The following is a 24,465-nucleotide window of genomic DNA, read 5'->3' on the forward strand; positions in this document are numbered from 1 at the left end:
TTTTTATTAGAATGCCTAAAATGCATCTGCTCGCCGCTAGATGGCATTGACCACATCGATTAAATTTCAGAAGACACAATAAAAAAACTGCTTTGATCTTTAATATCTAGCTTAATATTGCACTTAGAATACTTTATAAAAAACCAAATTGTTTAATTATTTACCTGATACAATTTTGTTATTTATAATATTTTCGATAAACGTGTATTTTTGGAGATATTTGCAAAAAAAACCGATGAAAAACGTGAAAAAAATGAGAATTTTAAATTGCCAATAACTTGAAAATTATTGGATTTTTCGAAAAACTTTATAGATGATCTTTTGCTTAAAATTAGGCCTTCTATCGATATCCGAGGTTATTTTAGAAGAAAAAACAATTCACCCCCGAGAAGGGGTGGCAACCACCCCCAGGGTGGTTGCGGAGTTCAAATCATTTTCACTTTTGAAGTTAAGGTTAAGATGGACCTAATTCCAAAATTTTATGCAATTCGGTTCACAGTAAAAAAATTCGGACCAATAATGCTTCAATGACTGCACTATTTCTGTTGTCCTCTAAAGTTTCTTAGAAGCGCCATATTCTATCTTACATTCGCTTGATATCGCTCAACAACGGTTCAAGTGGCAACAAACTGTGTATTGGATCAAATACTCGTATCTTGTCAAAAACTGTTACATAATCAAAGATTTGGACACTAGAGTTTGCATGCCAATTAATACTCATCTCATTCTAACCTGAACTGGTAGATCCAAGTAAATGTTCTTTTTACTCGCACAACTAGCTGTTATACCTTTTTGAATGCAGGCAACCTATAATAGTGACTAGTAAATTTTTCCAACTGTCTGTATAATTTAGTATATATAGTAGCATTTCATATACTATATATAAGTTACTCGTTATGAATAGTGGTGTTTTCTCAGATGTTCTTAGAATAAAATCTTGGCAAAATAATTACATAATTGGCATGCGTAGTAATGTTTGCCTTCTTGAACTTAGTAGCCGTTCGACACTTCACAGGTTACTACATCGCGTGCCTTGTCCGTAAGTAAAGTTTAAATGTTTGGTGTTATAAATTAGTCCTTTCATACTACATATTAATTTTAAATGTATTATTAAATAAATTTGTGTGTAGTAAAATCAATGGACCTATGATGATATGTTATTAGCCAGATTAATACAGATATGAGTTATAGTGGACCTTCTGACGAGATCACGTTGTCGTGATTATAAAGTATATTGATAAATGGCTAATCCTGTCGCGATTTTGTTTCAGGTAATTCGAGATCGCATTCTAGTACTTAAACTTCATGTATTACTTCTATAAAGATCCTTATCAAACTTTGATCCAATCTTCTTTTTTGTGACTACAGCTGCAATTTTGAGTTAAGATACAGCATGTGTAAGTCAGAATTAAAGTAAAGAGATGTCATTTTAAAGTTGTATTAAATTATGAAGTTCATATGAAAAATTTCGAACAAAGACCATTGGAACTACTAGACCCCACACCCTATATACTCGTATCATTGTAGTTTATTATTACTATATTTTGGTATCAACGTGGCATCTTATATTTTGTTGTAACACACAAAAGTGATGCTTGTAAGTTTTATTTGCCTTAATTAAACTTTATATATCGGGTATTTATTACTACGATCTCAAAGATCGCCAACCCCATGTTTTTCGTCCGTTTCGTACACCTTTATACTACATTTGTAACATATAATTTACACGGATGTCACTTTATTCATGAATAAAACCTGACACATGCGTAAACTATTCATTAATTTTCATATTTACAACATATTGAAACTACTAATGAAAGACAGTTATCAAATGTCAGTTAATCATCACATGGACTAGAAGTTGCAATCAGATTTCATTATAATTCTGATTGCTAGTTGTGCTTTATTATTCCTTCATTAAAGTTAGTGCAAGTGTTAAATTTGATGGTCTATTCAACAACAGCCAGAGGAGAACAATGTAGGGACACGAGATGTAAAGCCGTGTTGGTCAATACTAGTCAGGTCACAGACCCCGGTGATCCTTCACTAGTCAGGTAAACAATAAATAATTCACGTGTTTTCATTTGGATTCGTTTTGCCTTGAGTTCACTGACATTCTAGGCCAAGCGTTATACAACTCTGTATAATATAACGCCATCAATTATTAACAACCCGCCAGTCTCTCCTTAAACCTATGCCGTTGTCCGTCGATGTGTCCGTGGGAGCAAAAAGTCTTGATAGAAACGTCCAGGAGATCCGAGAGATACACAAAGTTATCTTAGACGAGGAAGAACTCTATTTATTTTGGGGTCAAAGTGCAGTCCGTACGTCTCTCTGTCCGTCCGATGATCCGTCTGTGTGATAACTCTTGATAGAAAAGTCCTGGAGATCTGAACGATACATAAGGTTATCTTGGTCTTGCTTTTGAGGTCAAAGGGCAGTCCGTACGTCTCTCTGCCCGTCCGATGATCCGTCTGTGTGATAAATCTTGATAGAAAAGTCCTGGAGATCTGAACGATACATAAGGTTATCTTGGTCTTGCTTTTGAGGTCAAAGGGCAGTCCGTACGTCTCTCTGCCCGTCCGACGATCCGTCTGTGTGATATTTCTTTCATTAATTTTTTCGAATCGAAAAATTGTGTATTTCTTGACAAAATAATGACTTCAGTTTGTTCGTTCGTACAGTAATATATTAATACGTTTACTTCCTGGACATAAGGAGAGAAAGAAATTTTTCATGAGATATGTATATTTAAATGCAGTTCTGCTAACATAAAGTTGAGATTCTAAGTTAATTTATATCCTTCAGTTGATCATCCTAGAGAAGCACAAACCATTTTTGATATAGATACAAACGTCCAGTGGTTTTGTAGGATTACTAAATCGTACTACTTGTGAGGTTTTGACATAAAAGGTAGTACCGATAAAATGATTCGTCAGATGAGATTTTTATATTGTTTTGTTACCACCTACTCTATTATTTCATCTCTTGTAAGTAAATAAAACTAATTTATCAAAATTCAAATATTTTAATTAACTAATGGAGTCTTTTTCGTTTAAGGGCCACCCTAGCTTGCCTATTCAAAACTCAGAACACGCGATGCTTGCCCGCTGCGCAGCGCTTTGCGCTGCTTGCTCTTTTAGAAAAAAACAAAATTAACTCGAGCTTGTAAAGTCCAAGCCCAGATCAACCCACCACACAAAAAACTCAGACAGAACTAACGCAGGTTTCATTACAGGCAAAAGATAAGCAGCGCGCGTTTATCAGTGATAAGATAAGACGAGTTTATACTACAAGTAGTACCTGGACTACTGCCCTACGAACTAACACCAAAAAAACGATTAAATGCACTGTCAGTCAGGTATAGTATGTTTGTAAGGTGCTGGCCCTTAAACGAAAAAGACCCTAATTAATTAAGCTGTTATTTGGGAATTTAAAAATTATTTGATTGTTTTTATAAGATAGACGTGACACGTAACAGGCATTGCGAAGGATAGAATAGTCGCTGAACTTTGTAAACAGGCCTATGTAGAAATGGTTCATACAAAGTTTCACCCCGTAGCTCAGTCCTTTTTCGAGATGTCCTATTAATAAACAGACAGACGGCAGAACATTTTTACCAGCCTTCTGAAAGACTAAAATCAAATGCAACCAATATTTTTGATCACTTTACATACTTGGCATTTTTTATAAGACCGACGAAATGTCCTTCAAGTAATTTTAATGCCTAATAAATTGAAGTGATTGTTTACCAACATTGTTAGTTTCGGAAAGTACGCGTTATGGCTCCAAGGTTGTACGCAGTATGTCATATTTCTACGTCACTAATGAGTTCTTTTGTGCTCTCCGGGATTTCACTCAACCCTGCATTCACAGCTTTCTCACAGCCTCCGCAGTGGTTGTTTGCGTTCTCTTTAGTCTTTGGTTGAACATGTGTTCTATATTGATGTGTGGGTTTTCTACACCATGATACGTAATTTTAGAACCATATCAAAAAGTACATTGCCAGGAAAATACAGACTGTAAAATATAAACTTAACGAGACAACTCGTTCTCACCTCCCACTTAAAAATGAGGTTTTGTAAACACGCTGTTGGATAGAGAAATCAACCAAGGGTAATAATCCAGCTCAACAGTTTTTGTGACACGGAGGGGTGGTTGGTGGAAAGTAAGGGGTGGAGAGGGGAAGTTACTATCCGGGTCATTGCCAGGCGACCGTTGTACTGTGATTACTTGTCTCGCCACTAATATGTCGGCCAATGCCCAGAACTCAACATTTAACTCATCAGACTTGATTGTCGGTATGTAATTTGTCGTGATTCTGGTCACAAATTGCTCCTTTACTCTTTGACAAAGTACGAATTTATTTTCAGTGCATTTTTAACCCAAAGTGCTTTTTATGTGATAGTTTATTTTATTTGCTTGGTTTAAAAGTTATAGGGAAATAATTACGCGGTTAGTGGCATAAAAACGTCTAAATTTTCCAGTTCACACATCTCTGGTCAGACATTATTTTCACAATCGAGTTCGAAGATTTGGTTATAGCTGTATTTATTTTTATGTTTATAAGGGGTTGAAGAATAATTAACTTTTAAAATACTAAGCTATAATCTGAGAAAACGTGTAGTTTGTAGAATTGTTTTTTATTCCATAAATTTTCATTCTTATTTTTGATTTTTTAAATATATTATAACAAACAAAGCTAAACTCGTTTTTAATCCTTATGGTAAAAGTTTGTAACGTGTATATAACGTATTGTGTATAAGGTATTTACGTCATGGGAGGTATTTGCATGTGTAAAATGTAGACACAAACACCCACAAAGACAATATTAGTGCTATCCTGTCCAATTACAAAAATAACTAGTTGGGTTATTATATTAGTTTACCATTAAAATGTTACATCTGGTTTACATAGGCATTTCTAAATCAGGAAACAATCGAAAAAAACGAGCTGTTGCTTAGCGTCTTTTTATGGATCGGTAATCACTCTAAACAGCAGTCAAAAATCACTTTGTTTAGTCCATACTGTAGAAATGAACGCCTAACTGCTCTCTGCTGCATATTTTAACAGCTAACACCTAGCTTAGTTATTTACCGGGAGAGCGCAATGTGTGTATAGCCGCTACCACGTTTAAGCGATCTTGATGATCCGCTAATATACCCACGATCCGCGCCCGAAGGGTTAAAATATCATATTTGCTCTAATGTCTTCCTAAATCCCCTTAGTCGGTAACAATATATTTACGTTGCTAAGTATATTTACAACACGAAAGGGAGTCTAGGATGTATTGACCATCCGTTTAAATTGCCCCTGCAAACACTCCACTGGTTAGTTGCCAGTGGTTGGTTAATCGGCGCAAACTTTTTGTGATCTGTGGTATTTAGTTCTGCTTTTAATAGAGTCTGTTTTATTAAAAGTTGATATGGATGTTTGTTGTGGTTCTTGACTTTGCGTATCAAACGCACTGGTATAATTTGCATATTTTAACGTTGATTGTAGTTGGTGTTTGGTTAGTTATCCACCAGAGGAAGAGACCAGATCTAGATCTCGAAACGTAGCATTACTTGTATCACTGAATAGTGATACGACTATGACGACTTTGGCTCTTCATCCTCTTGTATTTGTCTCTTATTTGTTTTGACGAAAATGTGTAAATATTTTTAAAGATATCTACATAAAACAGTGCATCTAATGATGTAAAACACTGCTTTCTGTTTCGACCTCCTGTCTGCTTGGCTCCAACAGCAACCTTGACCATCGTACCAAAGGATCTCGTACCATATAAATTTTAGTTTTCTAAAAGTTTAGTTACGAACTATTTTTCATAATCGAGATTATTTATAGATAGATACACAGGTTGATTTGCTTAAAAAAGGAGTGACAAAATTAGATAGAAATAAATATACCTAAGATGTAAAAATAATGAAAATTTTGTAATTTAAAATGAGTTTTGAGTGACATAGGGGAATTAAAATGGTATTTCCTACACTTAGTCACTGTTATCACTCGGTTTTGATACTTATATTTATATTTATACTTATATTTAATATTTTTATTTTGTGACAGCGCTACCACCCGTAATTGTATAATTGTGTTTGAAGCGATCAATTATTTATGAAAATTTTTGGTATTCAGCAAATTATGGACTGAGGTCAAGTAGTTGTCTTCCTTATTACGCACAATTTCATTGGCTACCATAGGTTCACTGAACACCTCACTAACTTCATCAAGGTTCACTGGGCACCTCACTAATTATATCAAGATGGCCTGGGCACCTCACTAACTATACCAGGTTTGACTGGAAATCTCGCTAACTATATAAAGTTTCACTGTGCATCTCACTATCTACCATCACGTTTGACTGGGCATCTCACTAACTATATAACGGTTGAGTATCTCACTAACTATACCAGGGCTGACTGGGCATCTCACTAACCATATAACGGTTGAATATCTCACTAACTATAACAGGGCTGACTGGGCATCTCACTAACTATATCAAGTTTTATTGTATATATTACTAATTATATCATGGTTGCTTTGGCATCCCTCTGACTATACCGCGTTTTACTGGAAAATATAAAGTTTGTCTGTGCATCTCACTAATTATATCAAGGTTGACTAAGTATCTCACTAACTATATCAAGTTTGACTACTCATCTTACTGGCAACATCCAGGTTGACTGCCCATCCCATTAGATGTATCAAAACGAAAGCTTGTTACGTAACTAAGATTAGTAGCTCTCTCCCTGAGTTTGTAAATGTTGAGTGGCAACCTCTTTAACTATACCACCTAATTTTCTAACTATAATAAGGTTGAGTAGTTGACTTCCTAACTGTTTTTCATATTTTATGTTCACCATATGCCCCCTCAGTATTCACTTGCCTTGATGCCCAGCAGCTGTTACCCCTCAACATTTATACTACTGCAGGCTAACTTACTGGTTGGATCTATGCCCTTGTCTCTGGGACATCGTTGGGTGGCAGTGGTGCCTGCCTTCGTGGGTGGCCAACACAACACTTGGTCCCAGGTCCATGGACAATACAACTCTGCAACACAGGTAACACTCAGTTAGAGATTACTTCATTATCGACAGGGAACACCTTGCAAGAACTGTTATTAGAATATGCTGATATCTACCGATACATAGTTATTCCCTCAATCCAACTTCATGCATCTAAAGGTATGGATATAATTGATTGATTCAATATTATTAATCATACAATGTATAGTAAATCGAGTACATCATCTTACAAAATTAAAAGATAAAAAACAACAATTTTCTGCCCTGCATACAAGGTTTACACAGTGGAAATAAAGGGCCTTTCAGTTTATTAAGTTTTTAAGCAATTAAAAGCTTCTGGAAATGCTTGTTAGATTAGTCAAAGTTATTTTTTCAGTTTTGTTTTTTATGCGAAAACCATGTTGATATTAAATTGCTGATAATAAATAGGCAAGTAAGTAAAACAAAAAACTAAATGTATTTACGTTTACTTATATTGTGTCTGTTCTGAATTTTTGAAGCCAATCAGTATTTGGAATCATCTCACGAACATTTTCATTACTATATTTATGATATACAACTTCGTTCACGATGGACAACAAAAGGTTTTTTAATCCTTCTTTAAAATCAATCTCTCCGTACAAAAATTAAGTTTATACACGTATAAAATCATGTATATATTCGTATTAGATTTTTTAGTTTAATGCGTTAATATAACAATTCTTGCTTTATCAGTATTAGGTATATAGCAGGTTTTAAAATGATGTATAACACAACTGAGGTTCACACAAAACACTTTTACGATTTGAATATACGACAAACCATGTTATAAACACTACCAACCAAAACTATGTTAACACTTTGTGGAGAATATGTTATTAAAGACAGTTACACCAGTTTTCAAACCAAATCTCACGTGTAATATGTAGAGAAAGGAGGTTTATATTTATCTCAATACTTCTACATTATCTAGTTATACCGCAGTCAGTTCGAGGCAGTTTACATTCAGAACACACATGTTAACACTTTGTGGAGAATATGTTATTAAAGACAGTTACACCAGTTTTCAAACCAAATCTCACGTGTAATTTGTAGAGAAAGGAGGTTTATATTTATCTCAATACTTCTACATTATCTAGTTATACCGCAGTCAGTTCGAGACAGTTTACATTCAGAACACACATGTTAACACTTTGTGGAGAATATGTTATTAAAGACAGTTACACCAGTTTTCAAACCAAATCTCACGTGTAATTTGTAGAGAATGGAGGTTTATATTTATCTCAATACTTCTACATTATCTAGTTATACAGCAGTCAGTTCGAGGCAGTTTACATTCAGAACACACATGTTAACACTTTGTGGAGAATATGTTATTAAAGACAGGTACACCAGTTTTCAAACCAAATCTCACGTGTAATTTGTAGAGAAAGGAGGTTTATATTTATCTCAATACTTTACATTATCTAGTTATACCGCAGTCAGTTCGAGACAGTTTACATTCAGAACACACATGTTAACACTTTGTGGAGAATATGTTATTAAAGACAGTTACACCAGTTTTCAAACCAAATCTCACGTGTAATTTGTAGAGAAAGGAGGTTTATATTTATCTCAATACTTTACATTATCTAGTTATACCGCAGTCAGTTCGAGACAGTTTACATTCAGAACACACATGTTAACACTTTGTGGAGAATATGTTATTAAAGACAGTTACACCAGTTTTCAAACCAAATCTCACGTGTAATTTGTAGAGAAAGGAGGTTTATATTTATCTCAATACTTCTACATTATCTAGTTATACCGCAGTCAGTTCGAGACAGTTTACATTCAGAACACACATGTTAACACTTTGTGGAGAATATGTTATTAAAGACAGTTACACCAGTTTTCAAACCAAATCTCACGTGTAATTTGTAGAGAAAGGAGGTTTATATTTATCTCAATACTTCTACATTATCTAGTTATACCGCAGTCAGTACGAGGCAGTTTACATTCAGAACACACATGTTAACACTTTGTGGAGAATATGTTATTAAAGACAGTTACACCAGTTTTCAAACCAAATCTCACGTGTAATTTGTAGAGAAAGGAGGTTTATATTTATCTCAATACTTCTACATTATCTAGTTATACCGCAGTCAGTACGAGGCAGTTTACATTCAGAACACACATGTTAACACTTTGTGGAGAATATGTTATTAAAGACAGTTACACCAGTTTTCAAACCAAATCTCACGTGTAATTTGTAGAGAAAGGAGGTTTATATTTATCTCAATACTTCTACATTATCTAGTTATACCGCAGTCAGTTCGAGGCAGTTTACATTTAGAACCCAGTACATTATACACATGTGTATTGTGTATATTGTATAAGGGCATATAAACAACAACACACCTTATAACAAGATGTTAATACGACTTTGATAAGAAGACAAGGGGGTGAAAGCAGGTGTTACCTCCTACACGCCTGTTTGGATTCATTGTTTGTTCAAATCTAAATATGTTTATCAAACACATAATTAGTTATATTTGTGTGCACTATAAGTGATTGTTATTATATAAACTGTATTTCTACATCCCACAAATTCCATTATTTATATGAAAGAGAATTACAGTTCCATCAGGAACGGATACGGTAATGTCATGTAAAAATTAAACAGTAGAACTGTTATAAAAAACTGATAAGAAAATTAAATATTTGACGGACCGTTGTATAACGTGTAAGTTCACATAGCGGCATCAACTGGGGTAAAGTTTGTGACTTCACAGGACCGGGGTATAATGATTAACTTCACAGGACCGGAGTGTAATGTGTTTATTCACAGGACCGGAGTGTAATGTGTTTATTCACAGGACCGGGGTGTAATGTGTTTATTCACAGGACTGGAGTGTAATGTGTTTATTCACAGGACCGGGGTGTAATGTGTTTATTCACAGGACCGGGGTATAATGTGTGATTTCACAGGACCGAGGTATAATGTTTAACTTCACAGGACCGGAGTGTAATGTGTTTATTCACAGGACCGGGGTGTAATGTGTTTATTCACAGGACTGGGGTATAATGTGTAAGTTCGCAGGATGGCATCGACCGGGGTATAATGTGTGAATTCGGGCGGCATGGATCTAAGTGCGCTCAATTACTACGCTAAGTAACTAAAACAATTAAACAAATATTAATGATATAAATTTATTTGTAACAGTGCAGTAAAATGAAGTTTTGTCTTGGTGAAATGTGAAGCGATATGGTAGCCATCCGCTCCACTACCAAAAACTCCGAATGCTCCAAGAAAATGTTATTAAAAAACTTCTTTTTATGAAGAATTGTAGTTGCCTTACCTATATATTATTATGTACCATACTACATTTCATGATTTTTAGTCTAATATCATTACTATTTCTGGAGTTATTTACCTTTTTTGCTCGCATAATTACGTTACCAAATTTTACACCTGATGAAGGATGCAGATACCATTTTTCGAAACGTCATGTTCCTGTTGTAACTCATAACGGTAGCAAATTTTTATTAACCGCTTATACTTTTAAACAGTTTATTATAAATAATAATTTTAAATAAAAAATATGTTTAGTAAAAATAAGGGATGCAACATTTCATAAATTTCAAGGGGTCTAACGCTACGTAGACTGAAAAACGTTTATCCATTACTAGAAGTGCAATGCAATTATATAGTCATTACATTTCATTCATATCATGTAAGGTTGGAGAATAGTGGCAAAAATTGATTTGCACGGGGCGTGGGAATAGATAGTTACGGCCCTAGCCATAAATTATAACAATAACATACACAAATTCAGCAACAAATAAAACATTTTTGATAATGGACTTGTTAGTTTGAATGCTTTCGTAAATCTATTATAAATTACCACAATGGCACAATGGTAGATTAATAATTCGTACAATGGCACATTTTTCATCACCTTTGAATACAATGATGAGATTGCATAATTCTTTGCCTGGGGAGGTTGATATATTTTTACATAATATTAATCAATACAAAAGACTTTGTCAGAGGGATATAAACTGAGCCAGACTATCTAATACCTTACATATACACATTTAACAGATATACTACACTACCAATATTTTTATTAAGATGTTTATACTTTTAATTACACACACACACACACACACACACACACACACACACACACACACACACACACACACACTTTTTGTTATGGCTTATCTTGACTTTGTTAATATTTATGATTATTTATTATTGTTGTTATTTTGTTTATAATTTTATTATAGATACGTTGTTATATCTATATGTGTGTGTGTGTGTGTGTGTGTGTGTGTGTGTGTGTGTGTGTGTGTGTGTGTGTGTGTGTGTGTGTGTGTGTGTGTGTGTGTGTGTGTGTGTGTGTGTGTGTGTGTGTGTGTGTATCTGTTATTTATCTTTAGGCTTAATTATCTATTTAATGGGAACTATTTTGGTGGAACACTGGACTGGACTGGATTATATTTTATTGTGTGGATATTATTGCATGTCATCTTAATTTAAACATGCACTATGTAATTGGGTGTGTAACCTGTATTGTTGCATGTAAATAAAATAAATAAATTAATTAATTAAGAAGTAGATCAAAATTAAGACTCCTACACTCTTAATAAATTGTTTTTATTTATAAAGAAAATCAATAGATTTCTAACACGAATAACAAAATTAAAATAACTGATCTAGAAAACATTATAACTGATCGTGATGTGACCTAATAATACCAAATTCGAGACGTGGCGTATTTATAACTGCACGCGTACGTGGGTGAGCAACAGAAGAAGACAACGGAAGGAAGGCAGAAGGGCCGGAAGCGATTTTGTGGGAAGTAGAAGCTTGGGACAAAGACCTCTCTCTCTCTCTGTCACTCTTCATACATCTGTATTCAAACTCGAGACGAAAGTTAGATTCAGCCAGACCTTCAGAGTTCCTTTGACAAACTTGCCAAACATCAAAGTAATGCATGAACAGTTTTAATAGTAACAAGATTATAGCCTTAATTCTACTGTCTCAAAAAGCTGAAGTTTATTATTGAAAATTGTATAAATAAATTGCTGAAATAATATTAGAACTTGTCAAATAGATTGAATTTGTTAGTAATATTTCAGTATGGTAATGTAGGCTATATCTTAATTTGCTTTTAAACAATCTGTATAACTCTCCTGTGAAAGAGAGAAGTAAACAGTGAAATGTTCACTGACAGGTAGTAGGAGTAGGGGTAGTGGTAGTGTATGGTATGGTTATTGGTAGGGGTATGGTAGGGGTAGTGGTATGGTAGTGGTAGGGTTATGGTAGGGGTAGTGGTATGGTAGTGGTATGGTAGGAGTAGTGGTAGTGTATGGTGTGGTTAGTGGTAGGGGTATGGTTGGGGTAGTGGTATGGTTGGGGTAGTTGTAGGAGTAGTGTTAGGGTAGTGGTAGGGGTAGGTAGGTGTAGGTGTATGGGTAGGGATAAGGATAAGGGTAGGGATAGTAGTAGTGGTAGGGTAGGGGTAGGGTTGGGGTAGTAGTAGGGCTACGGGTATGGTATGTGTAGTTGTAGTGGTATGGTAGGGGTAGGGGTATGGTAGGGGTAGTGGTAGGAGTAGTGTTAGGGATAGAGGTAGGGGTAGGTAGCAATAGCTGTATGGGTAGGGGTGAGGATAAGGGTAGGGATAGTGGTAGTGGTAGGGTAGAGATAGTGGAAGGTGTAGTGGTAGGAATAGGTATGTCTGAGGCTCTCTAACCGAAAGGTCACAGCCTGATGGGGTTAGTTAAAATTTGAAAATGAAATTGGATAGTTTACCCTTAAAAAGACTTGTATTATAATCGATTTAAAAATTACGAATGAAAATAAGTCTATAAAGAACCACTTAACATAGTCCGTGTATCTCTTTAATACGAACTAGTACAAATACAATACACGAGTATACTATGTGAAATTATACATATATAGATTTAGTAATATGTAAATGAGCAAGCTATCATTGATATTTTGTATGGTTGAGGTAGATACTTGGGCATGCGTACATAAGATAATAACATGAGAATAATTTGTTTGTTTCAGTTCCGACTAAGGGCAGTGCGGGTCTTAATTAACCCGGAAATTGGAACATTTAGGAGGATGTAATTTAGCGCTGCCCAAAGCAAGTCAGCATTATCAGATTGTCTGATTCGGTCGACTTCACAAAACAGTTACCATGGTAATATAAAGTAGACACGCCACTAGGGTACTGTAATTGTGAAAGAATGTCCCAATTAGAAACAATAAGGGACATAAACCTTGGTGAAATTTAGAGAGGAAGTAATTTGGCAGTGCCCTGATTGTTAGCAAGCAACTCAGAAATTGGTCGCTTTACTAAACATCCAAGATCATGATATTGAACTGTGGAGACACTGAGGGTTGAAGTTACTCACCGAGTTGGTGTCAGTGCAAGAGACAAGTAGTTCAACCATTTAATTTTCTTAGTATTTTCCTTCATTTTAATGTTTTACCACTGACAGTATATTTTATATTTCTGTAACGTCTGTTTCAAAGCATATAGTGACAAATGCTTTGGTAGTGTATTTCTGCGTTGATTTTAAACTAGTTTAAAACGTTTACACGAATTTCCAATTAATCAACTCATTGTAAGTATTGTTTAGAGCAAAATAGAGTAAAATTCATAATGGAATAACAGAAAAACATCGTTCATTGTAGCATAGAAAATAATATTTACACATATTGATATCACAATCACTGTTAAGAGCAAACAAACAAAACTTTTGCTCTTTAGTAATTATTAGACAAATGGTTCAATTATGTATTGTTATCTTTATGGTAATACTTCAGAAACATATCCTCTTGTGAACACATTTGCTGTTGGGTACATAACTTTGCGAAGATTTATAATGCCTCCTCTCTGGTTTATTACTGTCTCGCATTTTGAAAGAGTCGGGGGTTTTCTCCCACTTCCTACTTAATAATATGTATTTTAATAATATATTTTTGCATTCTTGTTTGCATAAAGTGGTTCTTTTATTTGTAGTTAAGAAGAAAAACACATTTAGTTTCAGTACCTTTGTGTTTTTGACCGAATCACAAAGGGAATACAACGTGTTGCCTACAAGGAGGCGTTTTACAAATTTTCAGTTTTCTCGGAACGAAACATTTGCAACTTTTTTGTATTGGACAAAAAATGTTTATATTCACATCTTCTATGAATCCTTAATAATCGAAATTTTTATCTGAATTCTGAATGTATATATTTTATGTAAAGCAACCAGATTTACAAATAAAAACAATAGGATTCTAAAATTTGGAATTTTGCTCTTTTCTCGTTTTGATCATTCTTACCAATTTTTACAACTATTATTACCTGTACAATATTATTTTCAAACAAGCAAGCGAGTTTAAAATTTTATTATTTTAATACTGATGAAGAAACCTTTACGTTTGGTATTAATGGTCACGTATGTAGTGTTTCTACATTTTAATTATTCAAAAAACTTTTATAACAAGTTATAATATATTCTTTATATTTTCTCAGGAGGGTTCACTTCTGGCTGGTTTACGAGTACACCTACCAGTTGAATCTATACCGGATACACCAAAACCGATGTATCTGTTGAATCTGGACAAATTTTTTTATTAATTGCCACTAGGAAATTAATACAAATTTTGAAATATTTATATTACTTTTACAACTCGTTTAAAAATGAAATTTTTCATCGTCAAATAACTTCACAAAAAATAAATATTAAATGTTTACCAAACAATAAATATAAAAACAACATATGGTAAGTTATTTATTATTCTATATTTATCTTTTAGAAAATTAAAATATATATATATATATATATATATATATATATATATATATATATATATATATATATATATATTTATAGGCCTCGAAAAAGTAAAATGAATAATGTAAACTTGAAGTAATTATCTAGTGATATAATTATTTAAAGATATTGGAGTACAAGGGTAAATCGATAGATCTAGTCTACTGTTGGAGAGATGACTGTTGGAGTTCCCAAAGTGGGACTACCAAAGTGCTGAAGTCAGTTAAAGTTGCCCAGACAGAAGAACGTGCCACCCCCTGCCTGCTTTGACTGGAGAGACTGGTACAGAGTTGGTTTTCCCTTCTTCCAAGGAGTCATGACAGAATGTCATTGAAACTAATGCCCAAAACCCTTCCTCGTCGATCTCAATAGGAGGCAACCCTTACTCCACCCTTATCCACGCAGAAAGCTATGTCACTCTTTTTGTAATTAATAGTTAGGTAAAAGTTTTTCATTTATATGTGTAAACACGGACCTACAATGGTTCTAACTTCATCTGTTAAAATAAAGAGCTTATTTGTGCATTATAACAACATTTCAGGCTACCCTCTCCCCTTGGATATATTCTCCAAATGGTCATAAAGAGGGAGATTTATCCTAAACTATTCAATTTAATATCCAACTCGTTCCATCAAATACCACCCTGTGCTTTCAGGCTTGATCCGACAAGGCGGATTTCAGTGGACCCTGTTTCTTTGCAATGACGTCACTGATGATGTCATAGATGCTGGTATGCCGTTGGCGTCCAGATAGGGCTACTAATGATGATCCTGTTACACCACAAGATAATGCAGTAAAACCACCCTGAGCAGGTAGTTATGTAAAATATCCTCTTTATAGTTATCTTATTGTATTATAGCATTGCTTTACAATGTCTCGTCAGATTTTACACTATTAGTAATAATCATAGGCAAAATCATATCATAAAATGTAAAATTTTCTTGTAGAAATACCAAAGAACAGAAATAATGTTTATATAAAAATTAAATTTCACAAACTTTGTAAGATGTTTTTCTTTTCGTTTTTTTAAGACCTATATAATTTCAGATTCATTTAATTTCAACTAAGTATACAGATTAAGCTGAGTTCGTTAGGTGTGCTGTGTCACATTCTAAAAGTAGCAGTTCTATTTTGACTCTGGATACTTTTGGTTAAATTCAGGATAGTAATGTCGTGAAAAAGTGGGCCATCGTGACTACCGAGGGAAGAGGGTCCAACGGTGAAGGACAATATATTGCTTGAGGGGTTGTGAAGCACAGAATCGCTACAGTAGTATCAATTTGAGAGATAAAGGTGTCAAGCCCCAGTGTAGAAGCTGCAGGGTGATCTGTCAAACCTTCCACTGTGTCCTGAGGCTTATCCAACCTGATGTTTCCCATAATTTAAAATAATCATTCTTTTAGTTTTAAACCTCGAGAGATGGTGTTGGAAATTTTTAGTACAGACAAAATAATTCACTGGTATGACTTAGTTGTATCACTCAATCAAAGCCAATGTGTCAATAACTAAGGAGTACCTCCAAAAAGCAAGATTTGAATGGCAACAATTTGTCTAGATCAAGCGTAATTGTGGTGGTCGATTTACTTATGAGTAAATTTAATTAAGCTACAAAGTTTGGGAATTGGCTAATATTTAATGTTCTCCTTTGAACACCATGCACATCCCCAAATAGTTAATTAAATTACTTATTCTTGATTTACGAAAAGATGAATGAGTATTTTAATGAGTTAGATACAATTTAAGAAAGAAATTTATATTCTATTAACATGTAATTCAAGGAAATAAATGAAGGGTGCAGGAGAAAAACCAACTTAGTCCAAAAAAATCGATTTACAGATTATGATGCCATTCGATAGTCTGTGGTCCATATTTTAACATGCCAAAAGCTGCAGGAGAATAACTAACTGAGTTTACAAGATACAGCCATTTAAAATGTTGTACCGCAGGGGAAAAACTAACTCAGTCCATCTGGTTCAGGGGAAAAAGCAACTGAGTCCCACAGTCAGCTGACCTTAGCGCATGCGCAAACAATCCATACTCTGTGGTTCAGCTGTAGCAGACTAAACAACACACTCCTTATTGTCTCTGTTGTGTTAGTTTGTACTGTTGAAGTGAAGTTTTAGGTTATTAGTGTTTATTTGGTGTGCGTTATTTGAATTAGCGTTGGTGAATATTGTGTTTAGTGCCCAATCACTTGAAAATGATTGACGGTGAGCTGCAAAGTGAAAGTGATGATGAAGCCACTAGGGTAAGTGAAGTAAAAACTACGAAAAAAAAACGAAAAATAAATGGTGGAGAGTTAGGGATGTCGCCAAAAAAAGGCTACGGGCTTGCTCATATGAAAACGGGTGAAGATTGCCGTTGTAAACGATACGAATGTTTTCAACAAGTTACACCAGAAGAGAGAAATTCCTTAATTAAACAATTCAATGACATAGGGCGTGAAGGAGGTACCAATGCTCAAAACAGCTACTTGGGTGGACTAATTGCGTTGCATCCTGTTTCTCGGAGGAGACCTCGGCTAGACGAAAACCAAGCTAGAATGAACGAAGGTTCTTTTTTCATACAAAGTTAGAGTTGTGAGAGATGAGTCTGCCGTTGAGATCCCTGTTTGTTTTAAGGCCTTTCAGTCTCTTTTTTGGTGTTAAACCTTTTAGGCTACACAGAATCAAGCAGTCAATAATGACCACTGGTAAATCTCCCCGTAGATAACAGAGGAAAACATTTTAATCGACCTCGTAAAGTCCCAGAGGCTACACGCGAAGCTATGATGAGCTTTTTTTGTTCTTTAAAAGGTAGACGGGCTCATTACAGCCTTCATGACAGTACCAAAGTGTACTTACCTGAAAATTTAAATGTCAAAGGAGCTTCTGTCAATGTTTTTAAATAAGAACCAGGCATGGAAATTTCCTACGAGACATTTCGACACACCTTTGTCACTGAGTTCAATATCGGGTTTGGATACCCAAGAACAGACACATGTTGTTTTTTGTGACGAAAATAATGCAAAGGTTTTCAGGAATTGAAAGAAAGATTGCTGCAGTTTCAGTTGAAGAAAAAGAATCCCTACTTGAAGAAAAGAAAAAACTGGAGGAAGAGCAAAAACTGCATATTACTAAGGCAGATTGGTTTTACAAGTTGAAACGTAAAGCCAAAAAAATCAGCAAAACTACGCAATGAAGTGGAGGCTATTGCGATTGATTTTCGGGAAGAATCTACGACCCCCAAACATCTCCACTAGTGAAGTTTATTTTAGACGACAGTTGACATTTTACATCTTCAATGTACACATCTTGTCCACTGGGGAATCCATCATGTACACCTATGACGAGACTGTTGGTAAGAAGGGATCTGATGATGTTGCCTCTTTTTTGTACGATTTTGTCCAAAATTACCTGTCAATGGAAGTGAAAAACCCTCTACATCTTTGCTGATTCATGCGGAGGGTCAAAATAAGAACCACACTGTAATGAAGATGTTGCACTACCTCACAACTGAAGAGAAACGGTTTGACAAAGTTATAGTGACTTTTCCCAGTAAGAGGACACTCTTATATGGAAAATGACAAAAAATATGGGATTAATCCCTAAAACAGCAAAAGCTGAAACACCTGACGGTTGGAGATCTGTGTTGGAGAACGCTCGAGTAAAACCATCACCCTTCACAGTGGTTTCTTGCCAACAGAAAATGTTCAAAAAATGGGGAGAGTTTTTGGCATCCAAAGACTACAAAAAATAAGTTTCTCTTTGCCGTCAGACCGGTAAAACAACTTAGATTTTTCCAAGATAAATGTCTCAGCTTAGAATATCGGAACGGATACAATGGGGCCTTTTTTCACATCATCCATAAAGAAGAATGATAGAGAGAGAAAGAAAGAGAAGAAAAACAAAGAAAAAAGAAGAACTTGCCTAGGCCCTGAGCATATGGGCTGAGCCTGAACAATCCTACAATGCACCCTTAGCACTGTCAAAGGAAAAGTGCAACGACCTAAAAGTCCTTCTAAAGTTTTGCGAAGAAGAAGGTTCAAAGGAAATATTACATGAACCTTTTTGTGGGAAATGAAACAGCGATTGAGGTTCCAGCCGTTGATGTAGCCGCTCATGAGACTGCAGAAGCTAACTTTTAAAGGTACGTTTTGAAATCTATATCTTATTCAACTGTTTTTACTATTTTTTCCAATAACTTTCCGTTAGCAGTGATTAATGAAAATAATTATGTTCCTAAAACATTCTAACACAAAATTATTTGTGAAAAATAAACAAACCTAAGTGATACTTTGTCTTTGCAAATATTGAATTATTCACAATTTTCTTTTTGTTAGTATTTACAGTTGTGAGGATTAAAACTATATCCTATTAGTTGGATATTATTTGGTTTTTTTCATTGTGTTTTAGGAAGAAACCTCAAGTGAAAATGTAACCTAAAGTGGAGGTAACCAAAAGTGTGTGGAGCTAACTAAAAAAAAAAAAAAAAGAAAGACGTTGGACCATATCCAATGAAAATGACCAGACTTTCAAGTTTTCAAATATTTACATATATCTAAGTTTTGTTTTGTCCTTTTTTCAATCAAATGTGATAATAAACCAGAAGTTAAAAAAAAATATTGACTAGTTTGTTTCATTATTTACAGGGGAAAACCCAATTGAGTCCATCGTGTGCAGGGGAAAAAAACCAACTAAGATCCATGGCGTTGTTACCGGGACAATTTTTTAAAAATAAACTAATTGTTGCAATGAGCTAATTTTTTTATATTTTATAAAAAAACAGTTATACTAAACCTAGATCCAGTTTTTAAGGTCAAAAAAGTTATGTTCTTTTTTACAGACCGTTTGAAACTTTGTTTTTGCTCTCCTGAAAAATTTTAGTTTTGTGATCTAAGTTGGTTTTTCTCCTGCACCCTTCAAATGTTAATATCTGTTACTTAATTATACTTTACGAACAAAATAATCGCAGTTATTTACTGAATCTGCTATCTTTAATAGCCAACATCAACTCGTAGATTTTCTATAAAGAATAGAAAATAAGAAAAACCGATTGATTTCTACAAATTCTAAATTAAGTTACATAGCAACTTGCATGGAACATATTTTCATTGTAAAATTCAGACTAAAACGATATTCAATTTTAAAATGATCTTAATGAAGCACAGGGTTTGAACGATTGAGGTAACATCAAAGGAAGATATAAATTTACGATGTTGTATTACATAAATTCAAATAAAAACATATGAGACAGATTAATAATTTACGAATGCATATTTGAATACATACTTAAGTATTTTAAGTAGTTGACCAGGGAATGTGTAAAGTGAACTACCAGTCGCATAGTTTTAAAATGACAGTAAAATTATTACAGCTTATTATTTAATTTTGATATATTGTATATTTTCATTCTAGTAATTTCATGGTCACACCTACACCACCAGAACTAACTTTATCTTATCGGTGGTCGGTACTATACTACCAATATGATAAGGGAGTATGGAGAAATGTCCGAAGTGGCAATAGAAATAAAATATTTCCAACAAATAAATGTCAGGGTCTTGCACGTAGATGTTACTTTTCATGACTACAAAAAGAGATCAAAACGTATCTTTAACGGTTACAGGTATTCATTGAATATATGTAGTTCATAATTAGCAGAATAACTTCAAGAGGTTGCAGGAAGACGAAGAAAAGATCCCGCTTATGATGTTGCGTTCTCAGTTCAAGAGAATTTAGTCCACTTCCTCGTCTGATGCACCTTGATAACAATCTCTGATTTGGACAACTGCCATTGTGACAACTTCCTTCGATTTAAAAAGAAAATCAAATCTATCAATACATATTATCCTTGTAGACCTCACTTACCATCCAGGCCATTGCATACACTCACGCTCTTTGTTTAAATTCCAGAGTCTGATTGAATTACTCGTTACTTTAATTTTTTTGTACAAGCTTGCTTATTAATTTAATTTTTGTCTATTTTTATCTTAAATAGTTTATTCTATTATTAATAAATTATTTGTTATTGTTAACGGTTACAGTTATTTTATTTGCCTATTTTATAGATTTATCAAGCATTATTTATTGTTCTTTCTTATTTGTTATGATTTACAGTTCATTGTCCAACTTGTTCAGTTAAGACGTATTAAATAAGCGCGTAATGTCAGATCTGTCCTCTTGTGAAACACAAAATGTATGATCTGACTCCTAGTGAAACACGATATGTCAAATGTGTTTCAAGACAAGTCCGACATGTCAGATATGTCCTCTAGTGAAACACGAAATGTATGATCTGACTCCCATTGAAACAAGATATGTCAAATATGTCTCAAGACAAGTCCAACACCTCAGATCTGTTCTCTAGTGAAACACGAAATGTATGATCTGACTCCTAGTGAAACACGATATGTCTAATGTGTCTCAAGACAAGTCCCACATGTCAGATCTGTCCTCTAGTGAAACTCGAAATGTATGACCTGCTGCTAGTGAAACACGATATGCCAAATGTTTCTCAAGAGAAGTCCGACATGTCAGATCTGTCCTCTAGTGAAACACTAAATGTATGATCTGAGTCTAGTGAAACACGATATGCCAAATGTGTCTCAAGACAAGCCCGAAATGTCAGATCTGTCCTCTAGTGAAACACGAAATGTCAGATCTGTCTTCTACAGAAGCCCAACCCGTCTGACCTTCCCTTATAGAAGCCCGCCATGTCAGACCTGTCCACTAGAGAAGCCAGACATGTCAGATTTTTACTCTAGAGAAGCCCTATAGGTCAGCAGTGTCCTAGGTTGAAGCCCAATATGTCAGACCTGTCCCATAGAGAAGCCAGACATGTGAGACCTGTCCCTAGAGATACCCGATTTTGTAGTTATGTACCCAAGACAAGCCCCGTATATCCAATCTATCCCCTAGAGAAAGTCAGTATGTTAGATCACCTATATAGAGTAATGAAGACATTATGTGGTTATAACTTCTCTTTCAAATAAGATTATAAACCTTATATAAACTACATACACAGTGTCACCCTCATTTTGCATCATCGTTGACAGGTTATCACCTAGTGGCTCTAATATTTATAGAGTTGGGTGGACTTGGAAAAATGTCTTTGCATATGTTTTATTCATGCATGTGAATAACACATTCTGGAGAGACACAAACAGGCATCATCCTTTCTTGCTTTTGCTTGTTATGCAATGTGACATAATTTTGAAGTAAGAAAAGAAAATAATGTTTTCATGCACCATAATACAATATAGTAAACAAGAAATTTAACATGACAGAACAGTGAAAAAAGTTCTAATAACAAAATAAGTACTTTAATATTAATATTATAATTTATTTAGCTGCGTGTACAATCGGTTATTAAAAAAGCAATGTTTAAAACTATATTTATTACTATAGCAGTACGATTGCAATTATAAAGAATTTGAAGGAACAGTATAATAACTTCCAGTATTGCATTTTTATGGGAAATTTGAATATAACTGACTATTAAAAAAATAAAACTACTAGTCGCAATAATTTACGATTGATTGCGATTCAAAAGATGCAATTAATGATTCGCATCAAAATTAAATTAAAATTTATTTCTTAAGCATGAATTCCTACGATCTATAATGATTTAGAACATTTAAATTTGTTTTCCGTAAGTATGGAAGAATTATTTTTATTTATTATTTTGATTTTTAATGTTATAAAATCACGTAAACTCCCCTCCTCCATATCCCTACATTCCTTACTTTAGGATTTTAGAGTAATACCATAGAAACTAACGGTAATTTATAAATAAAATATGTCAATATGTTACCACCAAACCTCAGCGTAGTTTCCGACATGGTCACGCTACAATGAAGGTTAAACAGAGGAACGGGATACCACACAGTAATATAGAAGGCTTGAGGTGTTACGGCTTTGTACGTGTTACTGTACCATGTACATCAATGGCATTTGAGGATAAGCCCACGAGTGATCTACAGATAATTATGACTTTAAAAGTTATTTAAAAAATATTGTGTGACATTTACCTCCGACATTAAAGATTTACCTGTGACATTAAAAATATCAGAATAGTCATGGAGTGTAGAGCCAATTTACATTGTACTCGTATAACCACACAACCTGTTTTTTAATCGATGCATGCATTTCCTCTTAGAGATAAATCGATCACCAGCGGTGGTTATGTTATGGAGGTCGAAATGGAAGGGTATCGAAAAGGTTTATATTTTTCTCCGCTCATATTGTTTCATACCAACCGTCATACACACCCAAATAAATGTGAAGCACCGTTAACTAAAAGTTACCTTGTACAAACCCTTAAAGTTGCGACTTTCACTCTCTTTATATAGCTGTCTGTGACGATTAGGATGGATTTTTTGGAAGCAACGTGTCATCGCGCAGGACTAGGGCTTGTACCCGCCTGCACGATGAAGACCGTGGAGCGACCATAATCCTAATTACACTATATTCTCCTGCCAGCTTTGATAAGAATTTTAAGTTATAATTTAAGCACAAAACAGTAAAAGTAAATCGTAAAACAATTTAATAACGCCAAAGATAATTTACACTTACCGACACCAATTTACACATACCGACACGCCGACCTACCATTACGACAAAACCCGCCCCGACATACTAACAATTAGAATTTACAATTACCCCCCTATAATTTTCCGGCACCTAACCCCCCCCTGATTATTTAAATCAATCCATAGTGTGACACAAAATTCTTAAAATAAATAATAAAACTAAGACTTGCGACAGGTAATATCTCCGCCACCGCCACTCGCCGATCAGACGTCCTCACTGGTCCCTGACTCAATCTAGACTCCTCCTTATCAGACCACCGGTCCTCCATCCGCACGCGGCTTATCAGAAAGACCGGTTCTAATCGTTGATTCGGCGGTCTGATAAATGTGGTGGGCAGTCACCACAATCTCCCCCCCTAAAGGAAAAAAAATGGAGAGGAAGTGGGAAGGAAGAAACATATAGTTAATAAAAATTTCAATTTGGAATAATCCAAAAATTTTGGGTGCTCTCCACCAATCGAAGAGCGGGTGACGACAGGAGGACCAATTACATATTGATAATAATGATGGAACAAAATCCAACTGTTGGTCTACTCTTGTACTAGTCACCCTTCAAGTAATGACCGAATAGGCGATCGCACCTACCGTTAATATTTTGTATAAATTCTAAAACAACGGGAAAATGTCACACACACCCACCCCCCGAACAGGAAAGAGTTCGATACAATCAGAAAGTTGTTATGTGATGTGTAGTGTATGTGAGGATTAGGATTGAATTCTGGTCATCCTGAAAATAAAATTGCATGTGGATTCCGTGCGGAGAGAGTGTTTACGCGCCTGGTTTTTGGCGACCTTATAGGTTGTCTTTGTTCTGCTTGCAGTCGATTTGCGTATACAGTCCTGTGGGTTTTAGCGATACTTCTAGTGAAGATAGTGTCTTCTTCCAGAGACGAGAGTTTTTTGAGGTAATGTGTTTTGGTGCTTACACTGTGGGTACGTCTCTTCTTTAGATGTTGCCGTTCTTGATCCGATGACTTCATTTTGCAATTGCAGTGACAACACTGTTTCTTCACATGGTATGTATAGCTTTCAGTTATACAATGGCCATTGTCAGGG

General features: G+C 34.8%; 1 protein-coding gene across 2 annotated transcripts in view; it reads right to left on the minus strand.

Annotated features, from left to right (window-relative positions):
• Positions 1-24,465, minus strand: part of LOC124359998 (PDF receptor) — a 264,911-nt gene that overhangs the window by 220,016 nt on the left and 20,430 nt on the right. For both annotated transcript variants that reach the window (XM_046813220.1, XM_046813221.1), the window contains exon 2: positions 6,946-7,053. In XM_046813220.1, the coding sequence (XP_046669176.1) occupies positions 6,946-7,053 (108 nt within the window). The remainder of the gene's footprint in view (positions 1-6,945; positions 7,054-24,465) is intronic.

The sequence above is a fragment of the Homalodisca vitripennis genome, chromosome 4, assembly GCF_021130785.1.
Source record: "Homalodisca vitripennis isolate AUS2020 chromosome 4, UT_GWSS_2.1, whole genome shotgun sequence".
Taxonomy (NCBI): Eukaryota; Metazoa; Arthropoda; class Insecta; order Hemiptera; family Cicadellidae; genus Homalodisca; species Homalodisca vitripennis.